Genomic DNA, 21402 nt, shown 5'->3' on the forward strand with positions numbered 1-21402 from the left:
ATCCGAACCCTCGGGCGGGAGCGCCGCCGCGCTTCCCAAGTGGCGCACTATCCAGTGCGCCACCGGGCCGGCCCTGTCTTCACATTTTTCTTCACAATGGACAGGTTTTTTTTTTTTTAATTGAGTACCAAGGTATATGTAATACGTATATAAATAAGTATCAAAGAAAAAAAATGAACCAAAGATTCTAGAGGTTATAACACTATTTATAACATATGACAGAGAAAAGTATTCTAAAAATTTGAAAATTAATTCTCTCCTGATTATCCTCACAGCTTTTAGGTTTACATTTCTGAAAAGTGTTATAATTATTTGTTTTTGATATGTCAAGAGTATTTTTGATTTTTAGTGTTTACAACTACTAAGAAAATAAATGTGCATTCTAACTTTAATATACCAAGATGAAGGATATGTATATGTATGTGTGTATATTGCAACCTGGGTCCAGATGTTTGCTCCAATTTGATTTTACTTGCCTAATTAAAATCTTTCCAAATTGCTGATTGAATATGAAAAAAAATTGATTCATAATTTAAATAGAAGAGGTTTTGTATGGGTGAAATTTATTTAGCTAGAATATAGCCTAGTTGTGTTACTGTTGGCTAGTCATGTTGATCAGATTACAGATAAATAGTCCACATGTCATTTTCAGCAGAACTTCATATGTAGGCTATATATTGGAATGTTAGAGCTGCTATTTGAAGAGATTATATCATTTAGGTCAAGCTCTTCATTTTACGGGTGAGGCCTGGAGAAGTTGCAACTTGTCCAAGGCCATTAATGGAAGAACTGAAACTAAGATCTTAAAATTCACTTATAACTTATGTCTTGACTATCTGTCTCCAGTCCTCCATTGCCAACTGTTCTTTTCCCTCTTGTCTCTGTTGCCTGAGGAATATTTCTTGCTACCCTTGGAAGATTGGCAAACCAATCAGGGTTATTTAGCCTCATCAGATGTCTGCAAAGTCATCTGTATGTGAAGTCATTTCCTAATACAGTAGTCCCTCTTTATCTTTGGGGACACATTCCAAGACCCCTCCCTGGTGGATGCCTGAAACCACAGGTAGTACTGAAACCAAGCACTTCTATACAACATTTCTTAATGCTTGCCTGAGTTGTTGCTTCCCTATTTCTACTGCTACTGATTTCATTTAAATTCTCATTAACTTCCCTAATTATTCCAAAAACCACTGAGCTTTTCCTAACTTAATTCTCTTTTTCTTCTAAATCTATTTTATACACTTCTTCCAGAATACTCTCATTGAAACACAACTCCCTACCTAAAATCTTCTGTTGGCTTCCCATTGTGTACACAATAAAATGTCTTTTTTTTTCTTCTTTTTTTTCTTTTAACTTCTCAATATACATTGTAGTTGATTTTCGTGACTCTTTACCTGTTACTCTGCCCCCCACAGCATATCTGTTCACTTTTCTTAACAAGTTCAAGGAATTGTTGTGATGTGTCTTCTTCCCCACCCCCCCCAAATCCTTATGTCTTAACCTGGTATTCAAGATCTTTTATCATCTGACCTCAGCCTAGTTTTTCAGTTTAATTTTCTACCACTCCCTTTCACTTTATTCCTTATATATCTCCCTGCACTTAAATCATATACCTCTCTGTTATCCAAAATAATGATAATGTCTTCTTTTGTGTACATAAGACATATTATTGATGGTGTGTGTACTTTGGAGATGTTAGCCTCTTCAAGTAAGTCATAGTATATGTATGGTTGTACCATATAATATACATAGTGATAAAGGTAGAACATAAGTCTCTATCTTTTAGAAACCCCAGAGTGATTTTTTTTTCCCCTGGAAGAATTTAAAAATGGACAATATACTAAGGGATACAGTGCTCTGGATATTTCTCCATTAAGCCCTTTGTCATTTAGCTTAGATTTTTATTTCTGTCCTGTGAAATACTTTTTTCTTTATATTTAACTGACCATTATGTTTAATTTCAGGCTCTTGATGGTTTTTTTTTAGCAATCATGACAGATGGAAGCATAATATATGTGTCTGAGAGTATAACTTCATTACTTGAACATTTACCAGTAAGTATAAAAATCCTATAATCTCTTTCTTATTTAATGCCTATTTTAAATGTTCTAAAGCACTAGAAAGTGGACCTTGAGAGCAATGTTGAACAATAGTTAAATGGTGGGGCTGAGAGTTCTAAGTATGTCTTTGTTTTAGCATGGCTGTGTTTTCTCAGGTCAGTCATGAATCTCCATCTGTAGTAACTTCATTCAACTGCCACTATATTCTTCCTGTCTTCTTTATCCTAACATAAAGAAGATGAATATGTTTTATCACTGAGAATATCTTGAGAAGAACTAAATTTCTATTGAGGTACTTGTTGCCTCTAGGAAAGAACTTGTAAATTATTTTCTCGAATGATTTAACTAAAATGACACACTAAAAGCAGTAGACACAACTTTCATGTTATATGACTTGAACTGATAATGTCATAACGGCTATATTCAATTTATTATCAATATGACTGAAAGGGTAGAGAATTAGAAAAGAAGCATATTGTATAATTCTGGTTAGGCTGGTCAACACCTGAACTGTGTGTTTGTTTTTTTACTCAACATGTATATATTGAACAACTACTCTGTGCCAGATACACTGCTAGGTGCTCTGCTATAATTGATGGGTTGTTTTTTAAATGAATTTGCAGTTTTTATTTAATATATAATGTTCTTATCTAAGGTGGGCTTGTGATATAAATATTCTAAAGTTACTTATAAATTACTCTTAAAAAGCCCATCTCTTGAAAATTTATAACAATGCAAAGTAAACTGCTCTGTAAATGTCTCTTTTAAGAGATATTGAAAAGTGGTTTTTCCTTCCCTCTGGTTATTCAGCTACTTCATACTTTGTAAAGAGAATGGACTCTACACTTAAAAGGCCAGACTCTAAAAGGGTAATTTTTTTTTTTTTGGCTGCTGGCCAGTATAGGGACCTGAACCCTTGACCTTGGTGGTACCAGCACTGCACTCTCCCAAGTGAGCTCACCAGCTAGCATAAAAGGGTAATTTCTTACTGAAAGCTAGCCAGTAATTAATTTGCTAATTTCTTTGGTTCACATAGAAAATGACTTGACTTTACTTAGTTTTCTTCGAGAAGCTTTCTTTTCCAGTAAGCTCAAATAGTAGGAGATAAGCCCAACATCTAAAAAATTGAGTCAAGCATAAAGTTATAGCCACATGTAAGTAAACTAGCATGAGCAGAGAAAAGGACAGACTGATTAACTGAATTTTCTGGGCAACTCTTTTTAAAAATATATTTGCATAGCAAGAAAACCCAGGGAAAGAATCCCTTTATATAAAGGATTAAGATATGGTTAAGTAATTGAAAGCAGCTACACTCATTAAATACTTTAAAACCATATATTATTGTATTGGTTTTTCTTTCAGTTGTATATTTATAGAAATTATGTAATCTTTCATCATAATCAGAGCATCATTTACAATGTGTTCACTCTTTTCTTTAGCCTGCTTCTTGGTGCTTTCCTAGAAATCCATTTAAAATGAAATACCTTTGCTCTCCATTTTCCTGTTACCTTATACATACTGCCATCATGACACTTAGAGTGATTTGTAATTTTCTGTTTATTTGTATAGTTATGGTAGTTGTAAGCTTCTTAAAGGCAGGGACTTTATATCAACAGGAGATAGCTAGTTTCTCAGAGAGGTACTCCATGATTATTTATTGAAGGTATGAGAATGAGTAAGCTATTTGATGTAGCATTTTAAAAATATCCCTTCCTAATGGCACACTGGTGGTAAATCTTTAATGAGGGAACTTTTAATTGCATTTTGATTACATATGACAGATCTAATTGGAATCAAATGTTTGATCATTAACATTCCTCCCCTCAATAAAAACTGTCCTCACCTTTCCATTCTCTCTTGGATATTTTTTTGGAAACTTTAAAAATTTTAGAACTATTTTTAGATTTATGGAAAAATCAAGAATATATACAGAGAGTTACTATATGTCCTGTACCCAGTTTCCTCTGTTATTAACATCTTCTGGATTTTTTTGTGTCATCCAAGAAATGTAGACTGGCAGGTGAATTTTTTGGGTAAGGGAGATGGCTGCTGATCCAATAGACCCATTTCGTCCTATACTGAATTAATAGTATACTTTATTAAAAACAGTTTTTGCTGCCCTCCAGTTACTTATGATGCTTTCCTTCATATCACTGACATTGCTGAATTGTATGTTATTTGATGGTTTGAAAACATAAAACAAAAAGCTTGCTTTGAGAAAATTAAATAATCCTTGTTTAGGATCAAACACAATAAGAAAAAAATGTGATTATCTGTTTTAGTTGTCATTAAAAATTAAACTATAACAGGTGCTAAACAAAAGGTTTAAAACAACCGTATCCCTTTCTTGGTGTTTTAATATGCATACCTATTTTGTCTAAAAGAGAATTTTAGCTCTTGCTTAGATTTGCTTAGAAAAAACAGCAAATCCCTAAATTAGGCTTCAGTGTTTATAATTCAGTTCTGTTGAATAATTAAAAGTTGTCATTTAATCAGTGGTCAATGTGACTTAAAATTTTGAATTTAAATTTTAAATCTAACTATAAAATTATAAGACTGATTCTGTAAGCCCCCTGCAAAACCCCATTTTCTTAACTTTGTCACCTCATTTTTGTCACTTTGAAAGTTCAGTAATTTCATAATGAAATTAATTGAAGTACATTTTAACCTAATGTTCCTAAAGGGGTACTTCAGAGTTCATGAAGAGATTTGTATTATCTTTTAATTGTATTTTTCCATGAACTTTTTGAAGTACTCTTATATTTGTGGCTAATAATCAAGTATAAATGCTGTACTCATTTTGAGACTGGAAACAAAATTTATGGAATTTTTTTCTTGCGCTCTGGCTTTCTGTGACAAAAATCATAGGATCATACACTTCAGTGCCAAAAGAGATTTTAGAGATCATTAACCCAGCCCCTTTACATTATCAACATAAAACATAAAGCCCAGAGAAATTGGACTTAATTGTATAACAATTTAGCAGAAGTGCCAGAATGCAAAGGTCAGGTCTCTTACTCTACTGCAAACTTAAAATTTGTAAAATTTTACTACCAAAGGTTGATTTCCTCACACTTGCTTATATGTGTTCTAAGAGAGAGTACTTTAAATTTGTAACCATGTAAATAGGGGAGATGATTAACCATACTACATGTAGTCTAACAGAGCACAGGACTAAAAGTGCCACTATTGAGATACTGGTTGAGCATTTCCTTTTCTACTCTCCTTAACTTGGTAATTTGGAAACATAAAAACCAAGTGTGTTTTGGGAAAGTTAGCTTAGTCTTTGGTATAAAGTGCAGTATGCAAAAATATGATTTAGAATTTTTTGAATAGTTATATGATGGTAGTGAAGGCTTATTTGGTACAGCCAGAATTTTTGTCCCTGATGCGTATAGATAGGAACACAGTTGTTTAAAAATATATTACAGGTTGAGTATCCCTAATCTGAAAATCCCAAATCTGAAATACTCCATAATTTGAAACTTTTTGAGTTCAAAGGAAATGCTCATCGGAACATTTCAGATTTCAGATTTTCGGATTAGGGTGGCTGAACTGGTTAATATAATACAAATATTCCAAAATCCAAAATTCAAAACACTCTGACCCCAAGCATTTCAGATAAGGGATACTCAACCTGTATATCCAAAATATATTTGACATTTTTTCGAAGAAGCTTTCAGTCCTTTTTTAAGCTACTGTTGTCTGTAGGAGTCATTTGTTTAACTGTCAGTTGTTTACCTAAGAGAAAAGATCATTGGTAGTAGTTAATAATTTTCACTAAATGGTATCATTGACCTAATGTAGAAAAGACAGAAAGGCTATTTATTTATGTCATAGAACTAAATCAGCAGGACCTACATTTCTTCTTTGTGAAAATGATTGAGAGAGATAAAAGGATTCAGATAGTACCATTTTCTTTTCTTTCCTTTGAATTATGTTTGAGAACTGAGTGGATGTTGTGTCAACATCAGGTATGATCAGCCCCATTTAGAGATTTTAAGTGTAGTGGTAATGGAAATTTGACACAAAGTGGCAGGAGGAGCAAAGTGGTGGGGAAGCAGTGCTTGTGATCATAGTACTCTCTATACTAACAATTTGTATTCTCTCTATGAATATGAAACATCCTATGAATTTATAGATGGAAAAGCAAAGGTAAAATAGTTCAAATCATAATTTACTGAAGTAATAGTAGAAGAAATTGTCAGTAAGAACAAATAATAGTAGAAAACTATAATCATTCTCAACATGAAAATTTTAGTTATTTCAAATTGGTGTCTTATTTTTTATCAAGACTTTTCTGCATTAATATCAATGCCTATATTTTGATATTTTATTTTATAAAAGTGATTTTCTGACATTTCTGTTATTTGTGCCTGAATTTTCAGTTTATTCCTTCAATTCTTGAGTCTTTTCAGAATTCCAGAGGAATTCTGTATTAAAATACGTATATTGCAAGTGGGGGGAGTTTGGGAACTAGCTGTACATTTCTGCTTAGTTTCTCTGTAAACCTAAAACTGCTATAAAGTCTATTACTTAGAAATAAATAAATTGACAGTGGACTAGGTGGGTGGCAAGCAGCAATAGATCTTATTCTCCTTTGAATACTCAGCACCTGGCCCAGGTGTTAAATAAATGAATGATATTATGTGTTCAATAAAATATTGAGACCTCAAAAAAATATATATATGTATTTCTGGTATGGCTGCCCCTTAAACCGTTATCAAATACCTCCTTAGTCAAAATCATTTACTATACTAGTAACTATTAATGCAAGGCACAGTGTTAATGTGCCTTGATTTGAAAGGAGGAAGGTAAAGGTATCAGTTGATAGGATCCTTTTATTCACTCACCGGGCAACAGGACGTAGACATTGAAATATAACTACAGATACTTGTTATGGTAAATGGGAAATGAATGATATGAATAAGTACTAAAGTAATTTTATTATTTTTATTGTGGATTTTTGTGCTAAGGGAATGCTTGTTTAAAGGAAATCATTTGAACTAGTCTTTGAAAGATGGAGGATACAGACAAGTTGGAGAGATGGGGGAAGGCCTTTCTACTTCATGGGATGGACTTGAAGAGGTAGAGAAAAGACAGAGGAAAGGATGTGAATGTATGGCTTGTATGGAGAGTAGTAAAACACCACTTTCTCATCTCCCACCATCCCCAGAGGCTTTCTTTGTTGTTGTTGTTGTTATTTGTCTTGTTTTTGTTTTTAAGTAGTGGAGCTCTTCAAACAAAATCCTTACAAACATATAAAATACAAACAAAATAAAAGTGAACCTGCTTTGGTTGAATGCAGGGAGAAAGACCCTTAGCCCTGCCTTCACAGCCGCTTTTCACTTCCTCTGCCTTATGCTATCCTTGAGATACCACATCAGTATCCCTAGGATTCCACAGAGCAGTTTGAAAATGTAGAGAAACCAAGTAGAGTGGACTGGATTCAGTAGAAAAGTGGAAAGCACTTAAGTTTTTTTGTCAGTGGTACTTAAGGATAGGAACTGTCTTTGATTCCACAGCTATGGCACATTGTAGGCAACCCGATGTTTGTCAAATTACTGTTGATTAATGAATCAATTAAAGCCATATATTCGCAAGAATAAAATGCTTAACATATTAGTTACCCTTTGGGGGCGAATGGTAAGCTAAAAGTAAGGCACGAAGGGATACAGGATAGATGCCTGGAAAAGATGAAATAAAAAAGAAAGGACACATTGGACAATTGAAATGACACCAAAGTCAAATCTCCTCTTCGTTTGGCCTATGACTAGTCCTTTGTAGTAGTATGTACCACCATCGTTTACATTAGGCTTGAATATATGACAAGGCTATGCTAGTAGCCAGAGATTTTTGTAACTAACTCTCTTAGTCCTGTTATACTTTAAAATGTTTAAATTTGGTGAAACTCAGCTTTACAAGTAATTTATCAAGCTTTCAGGGTCATATTGATCATGGAACTGATGACACTAGTATTAGAGGCATGAGGGTAATATCCTTCTTTCAACTTTTCAATCTTGGTTTTTGAGATGTGGTTTGTAACTTGGCATTTGTTAGTTTTCACAGATAATTGAAAGTTAACCATATGCTCCTTTGTTGTTTAATAGTGATTATACACTTTAGTAATAAATGTCTCTTAAATCATTAAAATTATTTTACTTTTTAACATTTCTTTTTCAGTCTGATCTTGTGGATCAAAGTATATTTAATTTTATCCCAGAGGGGGAACATTCAGAGGTTTATAAAATACTCTCTACTCATCTGCTGGAAAGTGATTCATTAACCCCTGAATATTTAAAATGTAAGTAGTAGCTGTTAAGCAAAAAGTCAAAAGTTGTATTTGGTAGCATTGTCTTTTACTTTTACAAGTTTTTGAAAAACACAGATATGTTTAACTAGATTAACATATAGCATTGTTTTATTTACCCTATTAAGTCCTTTTAAATATTAAAAAAGTATGTAAAATGTAACTATGACTGTATTAGAAGTCTGAAATTTATTCCAGTATATTGAAATTCTGTCCTGTTTGTTATAATAAATTGGGACTACAGTTATTGCCATAAAACTGTATTTTACACAAAAATGGAACCTGGCAATATATTCTTAATTTTTAAATAACATCATCTTGTAGTCAATGGGAGAAAATGAAACATTCTGATTTTCCCCATTGTTAGCCAATTGAGCACCAAAATTGTGGGAAAGATTTTGTATTTCTTTTTAAATTATTAAATGTAAAAATAAATTGCCTAGGGCCGGTCCGGTGGCGCACTGGAGAGTGCGCCACTTGGGAGCGCGGCGGCACTCCCGCCGAGGGTTCGGATCCCATGTGGAGACCGGTTCCCGCTCACTGGCTGAGCGCGGTGCGGGCGCAACACCGAGGGTTGCGATCCCGTTGCCGGTCCCCAGTACGTGGGCGTGACACCGAGGGTTGCGATCCCATTACCGGTCAGTAAAAAAGAGACAAAAAGGAAAAAAAAAAATAAATTGCCTACTTTATTAATTAAGCAGAATTAAACAGTTATTTATTGGCTGTATCGAATGTGCCAGGCACTTGTGCTATATCATAAAAGTGCCAAGAATAGTGAAAAATAGTTTCTGCCGTCAAGAAACCCAAAATGTTAAGGTGTAATTAGACATTTTTACTAGGTTTGTTGGGCTAATTAACTTGACCAGAGCACCTCATTTTCTTTATTACCCTGTATAAAATCCAATATTGTTACAGCACTATATTTGGCCATTAACCGTTAGATAATTTCTTTAACCAATTTTTCATGATTTTTTATTTTGTCTTATCTGGTAATACTGACATTATCATCTTAAAAGTTCTTTGTATTTGAACCCTCAAATTCTATAGCACATTACCTATTTAAAAATTGAGATACACACAAGTTTGTATATATGTATATCTTTGATAAAAATAGATAACCTTTGGGGCGGCCCGGTGGCGCACTGGAGAGTGCGCCGCTTGGGAGCGCGGCGGCGCTCCTGCCGAGGGTTCAGATCCCATGTGGAGACCGGTTCCCGCTCACTGGCTGAGCTCGGTGCGGGCGCAACACCAAGGGTTGTGATCCCGTTACCGGTCAGTAAAAAAGACAAAAAGGCTGGAGAGTGCGCCGCTTGGGAGCGCGGCGGCGCTCCTGCCGAGGGTTCAGATCCCATGTGGAGACCGGTTCCCGCTCACTGGCTGAGCGTGGTGCGGGCGCAATACCGAGGGTTGCGATCCCATTGCTGGTCCCCGGTACGGGCGCGACACTGAGGGTTGCGATCCCGTTACCGGTCAGTAAAAATGACAAAAAGGGAAAAAAAAAAAAAAAAGAATAGATAACCTTTCAGAGGGAGTTGAGAAACACTAGAGACCGGGAGAACTCATTTGAGGCCTCTTTATAACTGTCTTAAAATCCAACTTTGTATGACATTAACCAATAGGCCACTCTCATATGGTACTTAGGAGAAAGATTTGGGCTGGGTATAATAGATGTAAAAGCTAGTTATATACCTTTAAGTGGTATCTGAAGACATGGATTAAATGGCTTTGCTTGAGGTAAATATATAGAACAAGGAGAGAAGAAATAGAAAGGTGGAACCCTTGGAGATAGCAACGGGAGGTCAAAGGAGAAGAAGTTCACTTTAGAGACCCTCATAAGGGTAGAATTAGCAGAACTGAATAAAAGCCTCTGGCAGAAAGGCAGCATTTAGGCTTCTGCTTCTAAGATCAGAGGTGAGGATGGCAACAATATTTTTTGATAGAGGAAAGTCTTAATTTAAATGCCTTGCTGATTCCCTAAACAACTGATACATTAAAAAAGTTCTCCCTCCAGAAAAAAAGTGTTTCATGCCAAAGGAATAAGCATGAGTTAAGATGCAGGAAAATTGCTCAGAAAATTCAGTAGGTTATGTTGGCTATAATGAAGGCGAGGTGGTACAGATGGTGTGATTTGTGTCTAGAGAAGGAAATAGGGGCAGAATTCTAAAGGGCCTAATATTTCATCCTAAGGAGTTTGATTTTTATTTTTTACACAGTGGAGAGCCATTGATGATCTGAGTGATTTTGTAGTCTGGGAAAAAAAAATCACTCGGGTAAATGGTAGATCTGTCTTACTGAGTTTTCTGTTGCTTATAACAGAATACCTAAAATTGAATAATTTATAAAGAAACAGAATTTAATTCTTAAAGTTTTGGAAGCTTTGAAGTCCAAGGTTGAGGGGGCACATCTGGCAACTGCCTTCTTCCTGGTGGGGACCCTGTAGAGTCCCGAGGCAGCTCAGGGCATCACATGTTGAAAGGGCAAGAGTGTGCTCACATACTGGCTTTCTCTCCTTATAAAGCCACCCGTGTACTCTCATAAAAAAATTTTTTTTTTCTTTTTGTCTTTTCTTCGTGACCGGCAACGGATTGCAACCCTCAGTGTCACGCCCATACCGGACCGGGACCGGCAACGGGATCGCAACCCTCGGTGTTGCCCCCGCACCTTGCTCAGCCAGTGAGCGGCCGGTCTGTATGTGGGATCCGAACCCTCGGCGGGAGTGCCGCCACGTGTACTCTCATAATAACCCATTAATCCATGAACCCATTAATCCACAAATGGATTAATCCATTCATGAGGCTGTGTCCTCATGATTCAGTTGCCACTTAAAGGCCTCACCTTTTAAATACCATAGTCGGATTTCCCACCCTCTTAATATTGTTACAATGGGAATTAAATTTCAGACATGAGATTTCCCCATAACAGTCTCTTTGGGGAAGGCTAGAAAGAAAACTTGTAGTAGTAGGATACCTACCCCAAGGTTACCTAGCATCTGCTTCATAAAGAGGCCTTCTGTCTGGGAGTTGAGTGAGGTCGCTTGATTTCTCTGTCATGGTGGCTAAAGTCAGGCTCTGCTCATTTGGTGAGATTTCCTACTACACAAATCAAGTGATAACTTAGTGGAGTTACACATTAGTTTTTTTTTTTTTTTTTTTTTTTTTTTTTTTTGTCCTTTTTGAGACCAGCCGCACTGTGCTTAGCCAGTGAGCGCACCGGTCATCCCTATATAGGATCTGAACCCGCGGCGGGAGCGCTCCCGCGCTCCCAGCGCTGCACCCTCCCGAGTGCACCACAGGCTCGGCCCTACACATTAGTTTTGTTCCTAAGAACCCCAAGATCAGTTAAGTACAACCCAGAGATCTCATGGGTTAGATCATTCCAGTGACCGAGCTGGCCCTGCTGCCTGGTATAGTAACTATGCCCACTTTTCCTGTGATAGATGTCCCACCTCCATGGAGGTTCAGGTCTTCATTGCAGCGGAAGCATCTCTCACCTAAGCGTCTCTGTCCTAGAGAGATTAACAGTTCATTGCTTATAAAAGTTGCTGTCTCTTTCATCATCTGATTTGGGAGATACAGCCCAGGGGGTGGTGGGACTGAAAAAAAAGATCCAGACTGGGGACAGAAAGAAAAAGTGTATAATCTTAGCATAAGAAGTAAGGTTGAGACGAGAGTATATGAGTGTTAAGTAGGTAAACTTGTTAAAACTTGATGTTAGGCACAGGTGACCAGGTGGCTAAGTATCTCAGTGGGGAAAGTTTTGGGAAGAAGACAGTTAGATTTTGAACCTGTTGAGTTAAATGAGAAAGCCCTCTGTCATGATAGTGACAGAAGAGTATGAGCTGGATGTAGTGAGTGAAGAAAGGTGTTACTAGTCCTGAAATAATATGATTAAAGTAGTAGTATTAGTCTAAGGGTAGTAGGCAAGGATGAATCCGAGTGGCAAGAGTGTGGAGGCATAATGAATAAATTTTGCAGTTACCTGAATGCACGGTAATTTGCAGCTGCATTAAATTGGGTATACTGGGTGCTCAGTTAGAAAAAATGACTTATGAGAGCTTTCTTGGGAAATAAATAGCAGGTCCTGGTAACAGATTTGTTTTGGGACTTGTGATGGAAAGAGAGGGGAGACCAAATTGATACGGTTTCTAACTTGAGAAATAATCATACATAGGATAAAGTCAGGGGTGTGAGGGGAGAGCTGACTTAGGAAGAAAGAGGGATAAATTTACTTTCAAATATTTTGAGTTTAAGTTACTGATGGGACAATCGAGTGGAAATGTTCTGAAAGCAAATAGTGATATGAGACATTGTTTTACCTAAAATATTACAGTTGAGGAGAGAGATTTAGTAGTAAATAAGCTTACAAAGTTCAGTCATTTTAACCTTTGTGGAAGCCCCTAGTTTGAAAATGGATTAGTAGCAGAGACAGGAATAGTCAATAAGGTAGAAAGGTAAGTTCATGCTATGGGAGTGATGGAAGAGTGAGTTTTCAGAAGAGGTAGAAACAATGAGGAAAACCCATTGAAGTCGACCATACAAATATTAGTTATCTTTAAAAGAGTAGTCGCTGTAGAGGTGTGAGTGCATGAAGTTAAGAGAATTTAATGTATAGAAACTGGAGCACATAATAAAAAGGAAGGAGATCTGTGATACTAAAAAATTAGCATGAAAAACCCTTTGTTTGAGATGAGAAGACCTGAGCAAATTTAAAAGTAGAAAGTAAGGACCTAAAGAAGGAAAGGAATGAATAACAGTAGTGTGACCCTGGTCCTAGAGAACATAGGAGATTGTTGAAGGTAGAGATGGAAGCATTAGCTTTAGAATGGGAAGAAAAATCTTTCTTTGAATTTAGTGTGAAGAATGAGAAGGAAGGGCAGATAAAAATGGGGAAACATAAAGTTGCTTTTATCAGAAGATTTGTTTTCTCTGTGAAGGACAAGGTGAGGTCATCTCCAAAGAGTATTTTTATAGACTAAAATGTCATTGAGGACTTCTTTTGGAGAAAATAATGGTTGTAAAACATATCTTTTATCATCTTATTTCATGTGATACATCATTCATTGTGATATATGACAAATACATGATTTTTATCTCCTGTTTCAGCAAAAAATCAATTAGAATTCTGTTGTCATATGCTTCGAGGAACAATAGACCCAAAGGAGCCATCTACCTATGAATACGTAAAATTTATAGGAAATTTTAAATCTTTAAACAGTGGTGAGTTAAAATGCTTCCCTTGCAACGTATTTTAACTTGGTGTTTTTCTAAGCTCTTAAACACATAGCTGTTTGAATATCAGTAACATCTAGGTTTTACTGGAGTAACTAATGATACATATTTCCTCATTCTTTTAGTATCCACTTCAGCACACAATGGTTTTGAAGGAACTATACAACGCACACATAGGCCTTCTTATGAAGATAGAGTTTGTTTTGTAGCTACTGTCAGGTTAGCTACACCTCAGTTCATCAAGGTATGTTTCTAGTTTTGTTTTCCAAAGGGGATTTCAGTTCATATTATGAGAATTGTCTTTATATAATTTTTTGTTGCCTCCAGAATGACTGAAACTTTCTGCCAACATTGAAGTAGTAATGGCTGTGAGTCATTAAATATGCATGATCATAATATTTTTGAAATAGTTATCAAGGCACTTATTAGATTAGATTACTAATTTTTAAAATGTATATTCTTTTTAGTTAGCTAGTGGTTATATATCACCATTGCCTTACTTTTATGCAGAATTTTAGGATGTTTTTGCATGTAGTTCACTACCTTCATTAAAAGGGAAAGTCCAAAAATTTGTAATTTTTAAAAGATTGTTTTTGAAATTTTCTTTTGAAATGTACAAATGGCTTTTAACTGTATATAATTTGCCTTCTCAATTTTAAAATTTTATTAGATAATTTATTTTTATTTCCTGGGCCCAACAAGCAAGTGATTAGTAGAAAAGTGGAGAAGTGAAATAAGTAGTTCAACCACTAGAAAGTAGCTGAAAAGAAGAAGCCAGGTTAAGATTTAAAATTTAAGGAGACACCATAGTATAGGAAAGAGTGCTGAATTAGCACTTAGAAAATCTTAAACCAGTCTTGCTCTTGATCTTAGGAAATAATAGCAGTGGCTAACATTTGAGTGCTTACCACATGTATATACTTCACATGCATTGTCACATTTAATTCTTATGACTCTATGAGACAGATGCTGTTATGATCCCCACTTTATGTATATAAAGAAACTGAAGCTTAGGGACATTAAGTTACTTGCCCAAAGTCTCAGCTGTGAAGTGATAGAACTGGGACTTGATTCTAACTTCTTTTTCTCTCAAAGCCCAAGCTCATAACTAGTACATTTGTTCTGTGGAAGACCATTCAAGGACATAGCCTCAGGTTGTAATACATTGTTCAGAATGATTGGAGTCTAGGGTTACTGTGTGAGGGGAGTAGGGATAGTGGGAGGTAAGGTCAGAAAAGTAAGCAGAGGCCAGAAATCAAATTTGTTTTTTTCTTTGTTTATTTCTCTATGCTGAAGAGATTTTTTTTTTTTTTTTGTCTTTTTCATGACCGGTAAGGGGATCACAACCCTTGGTGTGGTGTCACCCACACCGTGCTCAGCCAGCGAGCACACCGGCCATTCCCGTATAGGATCCGAACCCGCGGCGGGAGCGTCGCTGCGCTCCCAGCGCCTCACTCTCCCGAGTGCGCCACGGGGCCGGCCCCATGCTGAAGAGATTTTAACATGAGGAACCACTGAAAGTTTTTAAGCAGAGAAAGTATATAATCATATTTGAGTGTTAGAAGGTAGTTGTGGTCCCAGAATAGAAGATGAATTGAAGGACAGGGAGACTGGTGAGATGCCATAGCAATAATGTGAATCAATGTTGACAGGGGTCTAAACTAAGGCACTGAAGATGGATGGAATGGGATAGGTTTTTTAAATATTTAGAAGGTGAAATTGGAAGGGTTTATTAGTGGCCACGTAAATGATGAAAGGTAAAAACAAGAGTGTGTTGTGACTATCAGATTTCTGGACTGTACCATTACACAGGTATGTGTCCATGAATGAGATGGCAAATTGTGTAACTGGGTTTGAGAAGTAAGGCAATTTGTTCATTTTAGGACATACTGAGTTTGAGATGTGTAAGGACATCCAAACAGTTATAAAAATGAAGCTTTAATTCAGGAGAGAGTCTGAATTCAGAATTAGTGTTTATAGGCATGTGAGTGAATGGATAATATGTAGATTGAGAAGTACTCACCCAGAGGCCTGCATCTGAGAGTTATTTGTTGCCACATTCTTTAGTACTAGAAAATTAAAACATGTTAAAAATTGGGTTAGGGAAAAGTTATCTAATAATGACTTTCATGTCTAGCAATATTTAAGATTCTTTTAAAGATATAGGAAAGTATAAATTTTAATTATTAATTTATTTGTAGGAAATGTGTACTGTTGAAGAACCCAATGAAGAATTTACATCTAGACATAGTTTAGAATGGAAGTTTCTATTTCTAGATCACAGGTAATTACATTTTTAAATTCCATAAAAAGATAATAGTCATAATTCTTGAAATTAATGGATTTCAGGGATAAACTTTTTTTCTAATCAGGACTTTCAAATCTGTTATCTTTTTTTCAAAAAATAAAGCCCCCAAAATTGATTTCTAGTTGAAGTATTTCTTATTATGAAAAGTCATATTGATTGTTTTATATGTAATTTAGGGCACCACCCATAATAGGATATTTGCCTTTTGAAGTTCTGGGAACATCAGGCTATGATTACTATCATGTGGATGACCTAGAAAATTTGGCAAAATGTCATGAGCACTGTAAGTAGATTTTAATAACTTTTAAAATCTTATAAACAGAAATTCTGTTCTGTTAATGGAATTTATAATTATTTTTGTATTTTTGAAATGTACTGGAAGATTTTACTCTCTCTATATAACCAATCTAGTAGGAATCATAGATCAAGTTTAAATTAAACTTGTTTTACATATTTCAATTTATAATAGTAAGTGCAGTTTTATAATGTGGCATCTAATACACGTTCTGATGTGTATAAACTCTATATCTGGAGTAAGAGAAGTAGATTCCTTTGAAAATTGCAATACTATACTAAACTATTGGAATACTATTTTATAAATTTTGATTTCCAGTCGTATAAATCTTTCCAGGAGGTAGGTACACATTTGGAGAATCTGTTTGAGAAAGCTCATAGTAAGTACTGGGTGTTACCTGGCATTCATTATTGTTAGCAGCAAGAGCATTATTGTCCCATTGTGCCAGGAGCTGTTTTAAACACTTAATGTATATTATCCCCATTATTCTTTACCACAGTCCTGGAAGGTAGCTACCAGTATTACCACCATGAACGTATTAGTCCATTTTGTTGCTTATAACAAAATACTTGCAACTGGGTGATTTATAAAGAAAACAAAATTTATTGCTTACAGTTTCTGAGACTGGGAAGTCCAGTGTCCATTTTGTGTTGATGTCAGTGACCCAGGGGTCTCACATTGCAAAATGATGGAAGCAGAGAGAGCAGAGAAAGAAAGACAGACTTTCCTCTCTCTCCTTTTAAAGCCCTCAGAACCATGCCCCTGACCACCATTTTTAATCCATTCACTACTGCACAGTCTTACAATCCTTTCAATTACCATAATAGGATTTCCCACCCTCTTAACAGTTACAGTGGGGGCTAAGTTTCTAATACATAAAACTTGGGGGACACAATTCAAGCTTCAGTGAGTTTTGGGGGACATAATTCAATCCACTACAGTGAGTAAATTGAGACACAGTAAAGCTCAGTAACTCACCCACAATCCCAAAGCTAGTCTTTGTTTATGAAGTTTGTTTTAATGATAGGTTTTATTTGCTTCTCTGATATTCCCCCCAAATCCTACCTTCTTGGTGTTCTATAAAGCTTAATTAGGTAAAGTACTTTTCATGATATCTTATGCTGCTCTAATAAACCTCTCTATATGAAAATAAACCATGTTATATGAGGGGTCTTCAAAAAATTCATGGAAAGATTCGTATTATCTTTTAATTCTGTTTTTCCATGAATTTCTTGAAATACCCTCATATAATGGCATTAACTATATGGAAAGTTTTCAGAGTAAAGTTATTTCAGCACAAAATAAAACATTCACTAAGTGATGTAGGCACTAAGCACCATGATGTAGTGAAGACTTGACACATCTGTTAACTAGCTGGGTAACTTCAGATAAGCGATTTAATGTTTGTAGACCTTGGCTCCTTCTTGAGAGAGAAAGAGAAAAAGAGAGAGAGATGCCTGACCAGCATTTCCTAAGGTTTGTTCCACTTAATGCTAATCCATTAAGAAAACAACTTTATAGTTAAGGAAAACTGGGAAGCGCTTCATAATCTCTCTCTCTCTCAGAGAATCTTTGCATGCATTAGCATACTTAAGGTTTGAGAAGACTAAAGAAACCTATTTAACAAAAAGTTCCCCAAATTAATTTAATCACAAACCCATTTTTTGTTTAACATTTGTTAAAAGACTTCAAAACTTAAGATCTATAGAGCATACTTTAGGAAATACTGCTCTTAACAGCTACTTCAAACAGTGAAGTTATTCTGATTTTAGTTAGCTAAGGTTTAAAATTAAATGCCTCAAAGATGCTGTATCTGCCAGAGTATCTGTGGGGAAAAAAAACTCAAGTGTGATTACTTATTGTTGTTACTCTTGGTGTGTCTAGGTGGGAGAAAGTGAACAGTGTGAATTATTGAGTATTTGGAAGTTTATTGTGTCTGGAAACTCTAAAAGGTGGGCAATAACTGGCTATAAGTTGGACACGGTGTAAAATCTGATAATTGATTGGGACCCTAAGCTAGCTTTAAAAAAATAGCATTTTTTTTATAATTGATATATGTGATATTGAAAAGCCAGTAAAAGATTTGTATATGTAGATTTAAATGTAAATGATAGCTTTTGGTTAAAAAACAGATTCTTTATAACTAATAATATGGATCAAAGAAAAAATAATTTTCTCTTTTATTTTTAGTAATGCAGTATGGGAAAGGCAAGTCATGTTATTATAGGTTCCTGACCAAAGGGCAGCAGTGGATTTGGCTTCAAACTCATTATTATATCACTTATCATCAGTGGAATTCAAGACCAGAGTTTATTGTTTGTACTCACACTGTAGTAAGGTAATGATTCTTAAAGAGAATTTCTGAATCATAACAACATTCTATAATGATTTTGGCAATGTAATTTTTATTCATGACTTGTTAGTGAACTACAAAGTGATCTTTTTCCAATTTTTAGTACATCCTCTTAATGCATTATTAAATTTACATACAACCATTGTATAGAAATATAATATAGGTATTATATAGATACAGAGTGTGTATCCCTTATCTGAAATGCATGAGACCAGAAGTGTTTTGGATTTGGGATTTTTTTGAATTTTGGAATATTTGCAGAATACATACTAATTGAGCATCCCTAATCTGAAAATGTGAAATCTGAAATGCTCCAATGAGCATTTCCTTTGAGTGTCATGTCAGTGCTCAAAAAGTTTCAGATTTTCAAGCATTTTGGATTTCAGATTTTCAGATTAGAGATGCTCTGTTTATAATGCTTGACATAAATTTTGTGTTTTATAGCAGATAAGTGTAACTGTCACTTATGTACCATAGTCAGTTATGTAAAAGGAAGATTGGCGTGGAAAGCATACTCTTGCTTTATTTATTTCCTCTTAATTTAAGTACTGTGTTGTTATGGATCATTTATAGTAGCATATAAAATTTTGAGATACTTAGAAAAATGCAAATTGAATTAGGACAGTGCACTATAGATATATTTTAGGTTTGTGTAGTACTTAGAAAATAGTCTAGAGTTAGTGATGAACAAGTGAGACACATAATAAACACTGAATTGTAGCAATTCTCCAGTATTTTAAATAAACAACCAAACACTAAAATTTGATTTTTTTTCCATTTGTAGTTATGCAGAAGTTAGGGCTGAAAGGCGACGAGAACTTGGCATTGAAGAGTCTCTTCCTGAGACAGCTGCTGACAAAGTATGTTTCTTATAGTTTTTAAAAAATTATTTAATTTCTTCCCAATGAAAGGTGAGACTCAGTAATTGCCAGAAAAATTATATTATTACTTCACTTGTGACAGGGATATGATTATACTTTACTATTTACTTTTATTTTTAATTTAATATTTTAACATCTTCTGAAAGGAAATTGAAGGTCCTCCCACTTAGCAAGAGTTGGGTGAGAGATTAAAACTACCATTTATCATTTGCCTATGATATTTTTATGTGAATTATGAGATGCTATTTACTCCTTAGACATCCTCATCTGGTAGATAATATCCCCACTTTGAAAATACTGAGACTGACGTTTCAAGGAGGAGAAAAACTTCCCCTAAAGTCATGTGGCCAGAAAATCAAAGTCAGAATTTGAATTTTGGTTTCTTTTTTTGTTAGATCAGGTAGAAGTATAGTGTATTAGTTATCTATTGATGCAAAGCAAATTACTCCAAAACTTGGTGATGTAAAACTACACACATTTATTATCTCATAGTTTATGTGGGACAAAAATCAAGGCATGGTTTAGCAGGACCCTCTGTTTCAGGATCTGTCTTGAGTCTGTAGCCAGGGTGTCAGTGGGGATGCAGTCATTCAGCTCAAGGTTTAATGGAGGCAGGATCTATTTCTACCTCACACAGTGGTTGTTGGCACCATTCAGCTCCTCATGGACAGTTGAACTGAGGGCCTTGGTTCCTTGCTGGCTGCTGGCCAGAGGCCACCCTCATTTTCCTTTTAGGTGACTCCATCAGAGCAATCATACAAGAAGATTTAGGGAGAGAATATTCCAGCAAGATGGAAGTCACAGTCTTTTGTAACCTAATCACAGAAGCGATATCCCATCACTTTGCTCTATTCTGTGCATTTGAGAATGTGATAGGTTCATCCTTCACTCAATGGGATTATATAAGGGCATGAATACCAGGAAGTAGGAATTGTTGAGAGTCATGTTGGAGGTTGCCTACCACAAGTATTTTTTTTTTTTTTGTCTTTTTTTTACTGACCGGTAATGGGATCGCAACCCTCAGTGTCGCGCCCGCACCATGCTCAGCCAGTGAGCGGGAACCGGTCTCCACATGGGATCCGAACCCTCAGCGGGAGCGCCGCCACGCTCCCAAGCGGCGCACTCTCCAGTGCGCCACCGGTCCGGCCCCTACCACAAGTATTTTTAACCTGCGGAAAATAGGTGGAATGAAAAGAGTCAAGATTCTATATAAAATGTTAAATAGGCAGCATTCCAGGGGTCAGTATGCGGAACATCATTTAGTCAGTTATTCAACAAACCTTAGTAACTTCTGTGTCCCGGGCATGGCTCTAGATGCTGAGAAAACAGCAGTGAATAACACAAGTCCCCAGCTTTCATGGATCCCACATGAAAGAACTTTTCCAAAGGGGCTGTATTAGTCCGTTTGTGTTGCTATAACAGAATACCTGAGACTGGGTAATTTATAAAGAACAGAGGTTTATTTGGCTTATGATTCTGGGACAGTTGCATCTGGTGTGGGCCTCAGGCTGCTTCTACTCACCATGGAAAGTGGCAGGCAGCTGGCGGGTACAAGCAGATTACATGGCGAGAGGAAGCAAGAGACAGAGAGAGGGGAGGTGCAGAGTCTTTTAAACAACCAGCTCTCGCAGAAACTAATAGAGTGAGAACTCACTCAGTCCCCCCTCCCCCAGGAAGAGCATTAATCCATTCATGAGATCCGCCCCCATAACTTAAACCACCACACTAGGGATCAAATTTCCATATGAGTTCCGGGAGGACGATACATCCAAACTCCATCAGGGGCTTTGTATGTTTAGAAGAAGAGGACCCAGTGTATTTTAGTAAAAGAAATTATTTTCTGAGAAAAATGCTTAAAGTCTAGGGTTTCTTGATGGGGGACCATTATAAAAACTGAAGTAATATGGAGATTGTTCATCCCTGTTTCTTTTTTTTCCCCCTTATGCCAGTATACAATCTTAGTAAGT

General features: G+C 35.9%; 1 protein-coding gene across 1 annotated transcript in view; it reads left to right on the plus strand.

Moving 5' to 3' along the window:
* Positions 1-21402, plus strand: part of CLOCK (clock circadian regulator) — a 122539-nt gene that overhangs the window by 70092 nt on the left and 31045 nt on the right. Inside the window, exons 7-14 of the mRNA XM_008581656.1 lie at positions 1965-2054; positions 8244-8364; positions 13473-13586; positions 13724-13842; positions 15800-15882; positions 16083-16189; positions 18392-18539; positions 19339-19414. Of these exons, the coding sequence (XP_008579878.1) occupies positions 1965-2054; positions 8244-8364; positions 13473-13586; positions 13724-13842; positions 15800-15882; positions 16083-16189; positions 18392-18539; positions 19339-19414 (858 nt within the window). The remainder of the gene's footprint in view (positions 1-1964; positions 2055-8243; positions 8365-13472; positions 13587-13723; positions 13843-15799; positions 15883-16082; positions 16190-18391; positions 18540-19338; positions 19415-21402) is intronic.

This window comes from Galeopterus variegatus, unplaced genomic scaffold (assembly GCF_000696425.1).
Source record: "Galeopterus variegatus unplaced genomic scaffold, G_variegatus-3.0.2 Scaffold2428, whole genome shotgun sequence".
In the NCBI taxonomy this organism is placed as follows: domain Eukaryota; kingdom Metazoa; phylum Chordata; class Mammalia; order Dermoptera; family Cynocephalidae; genus Galeopterus; species Galeopterus variegatus.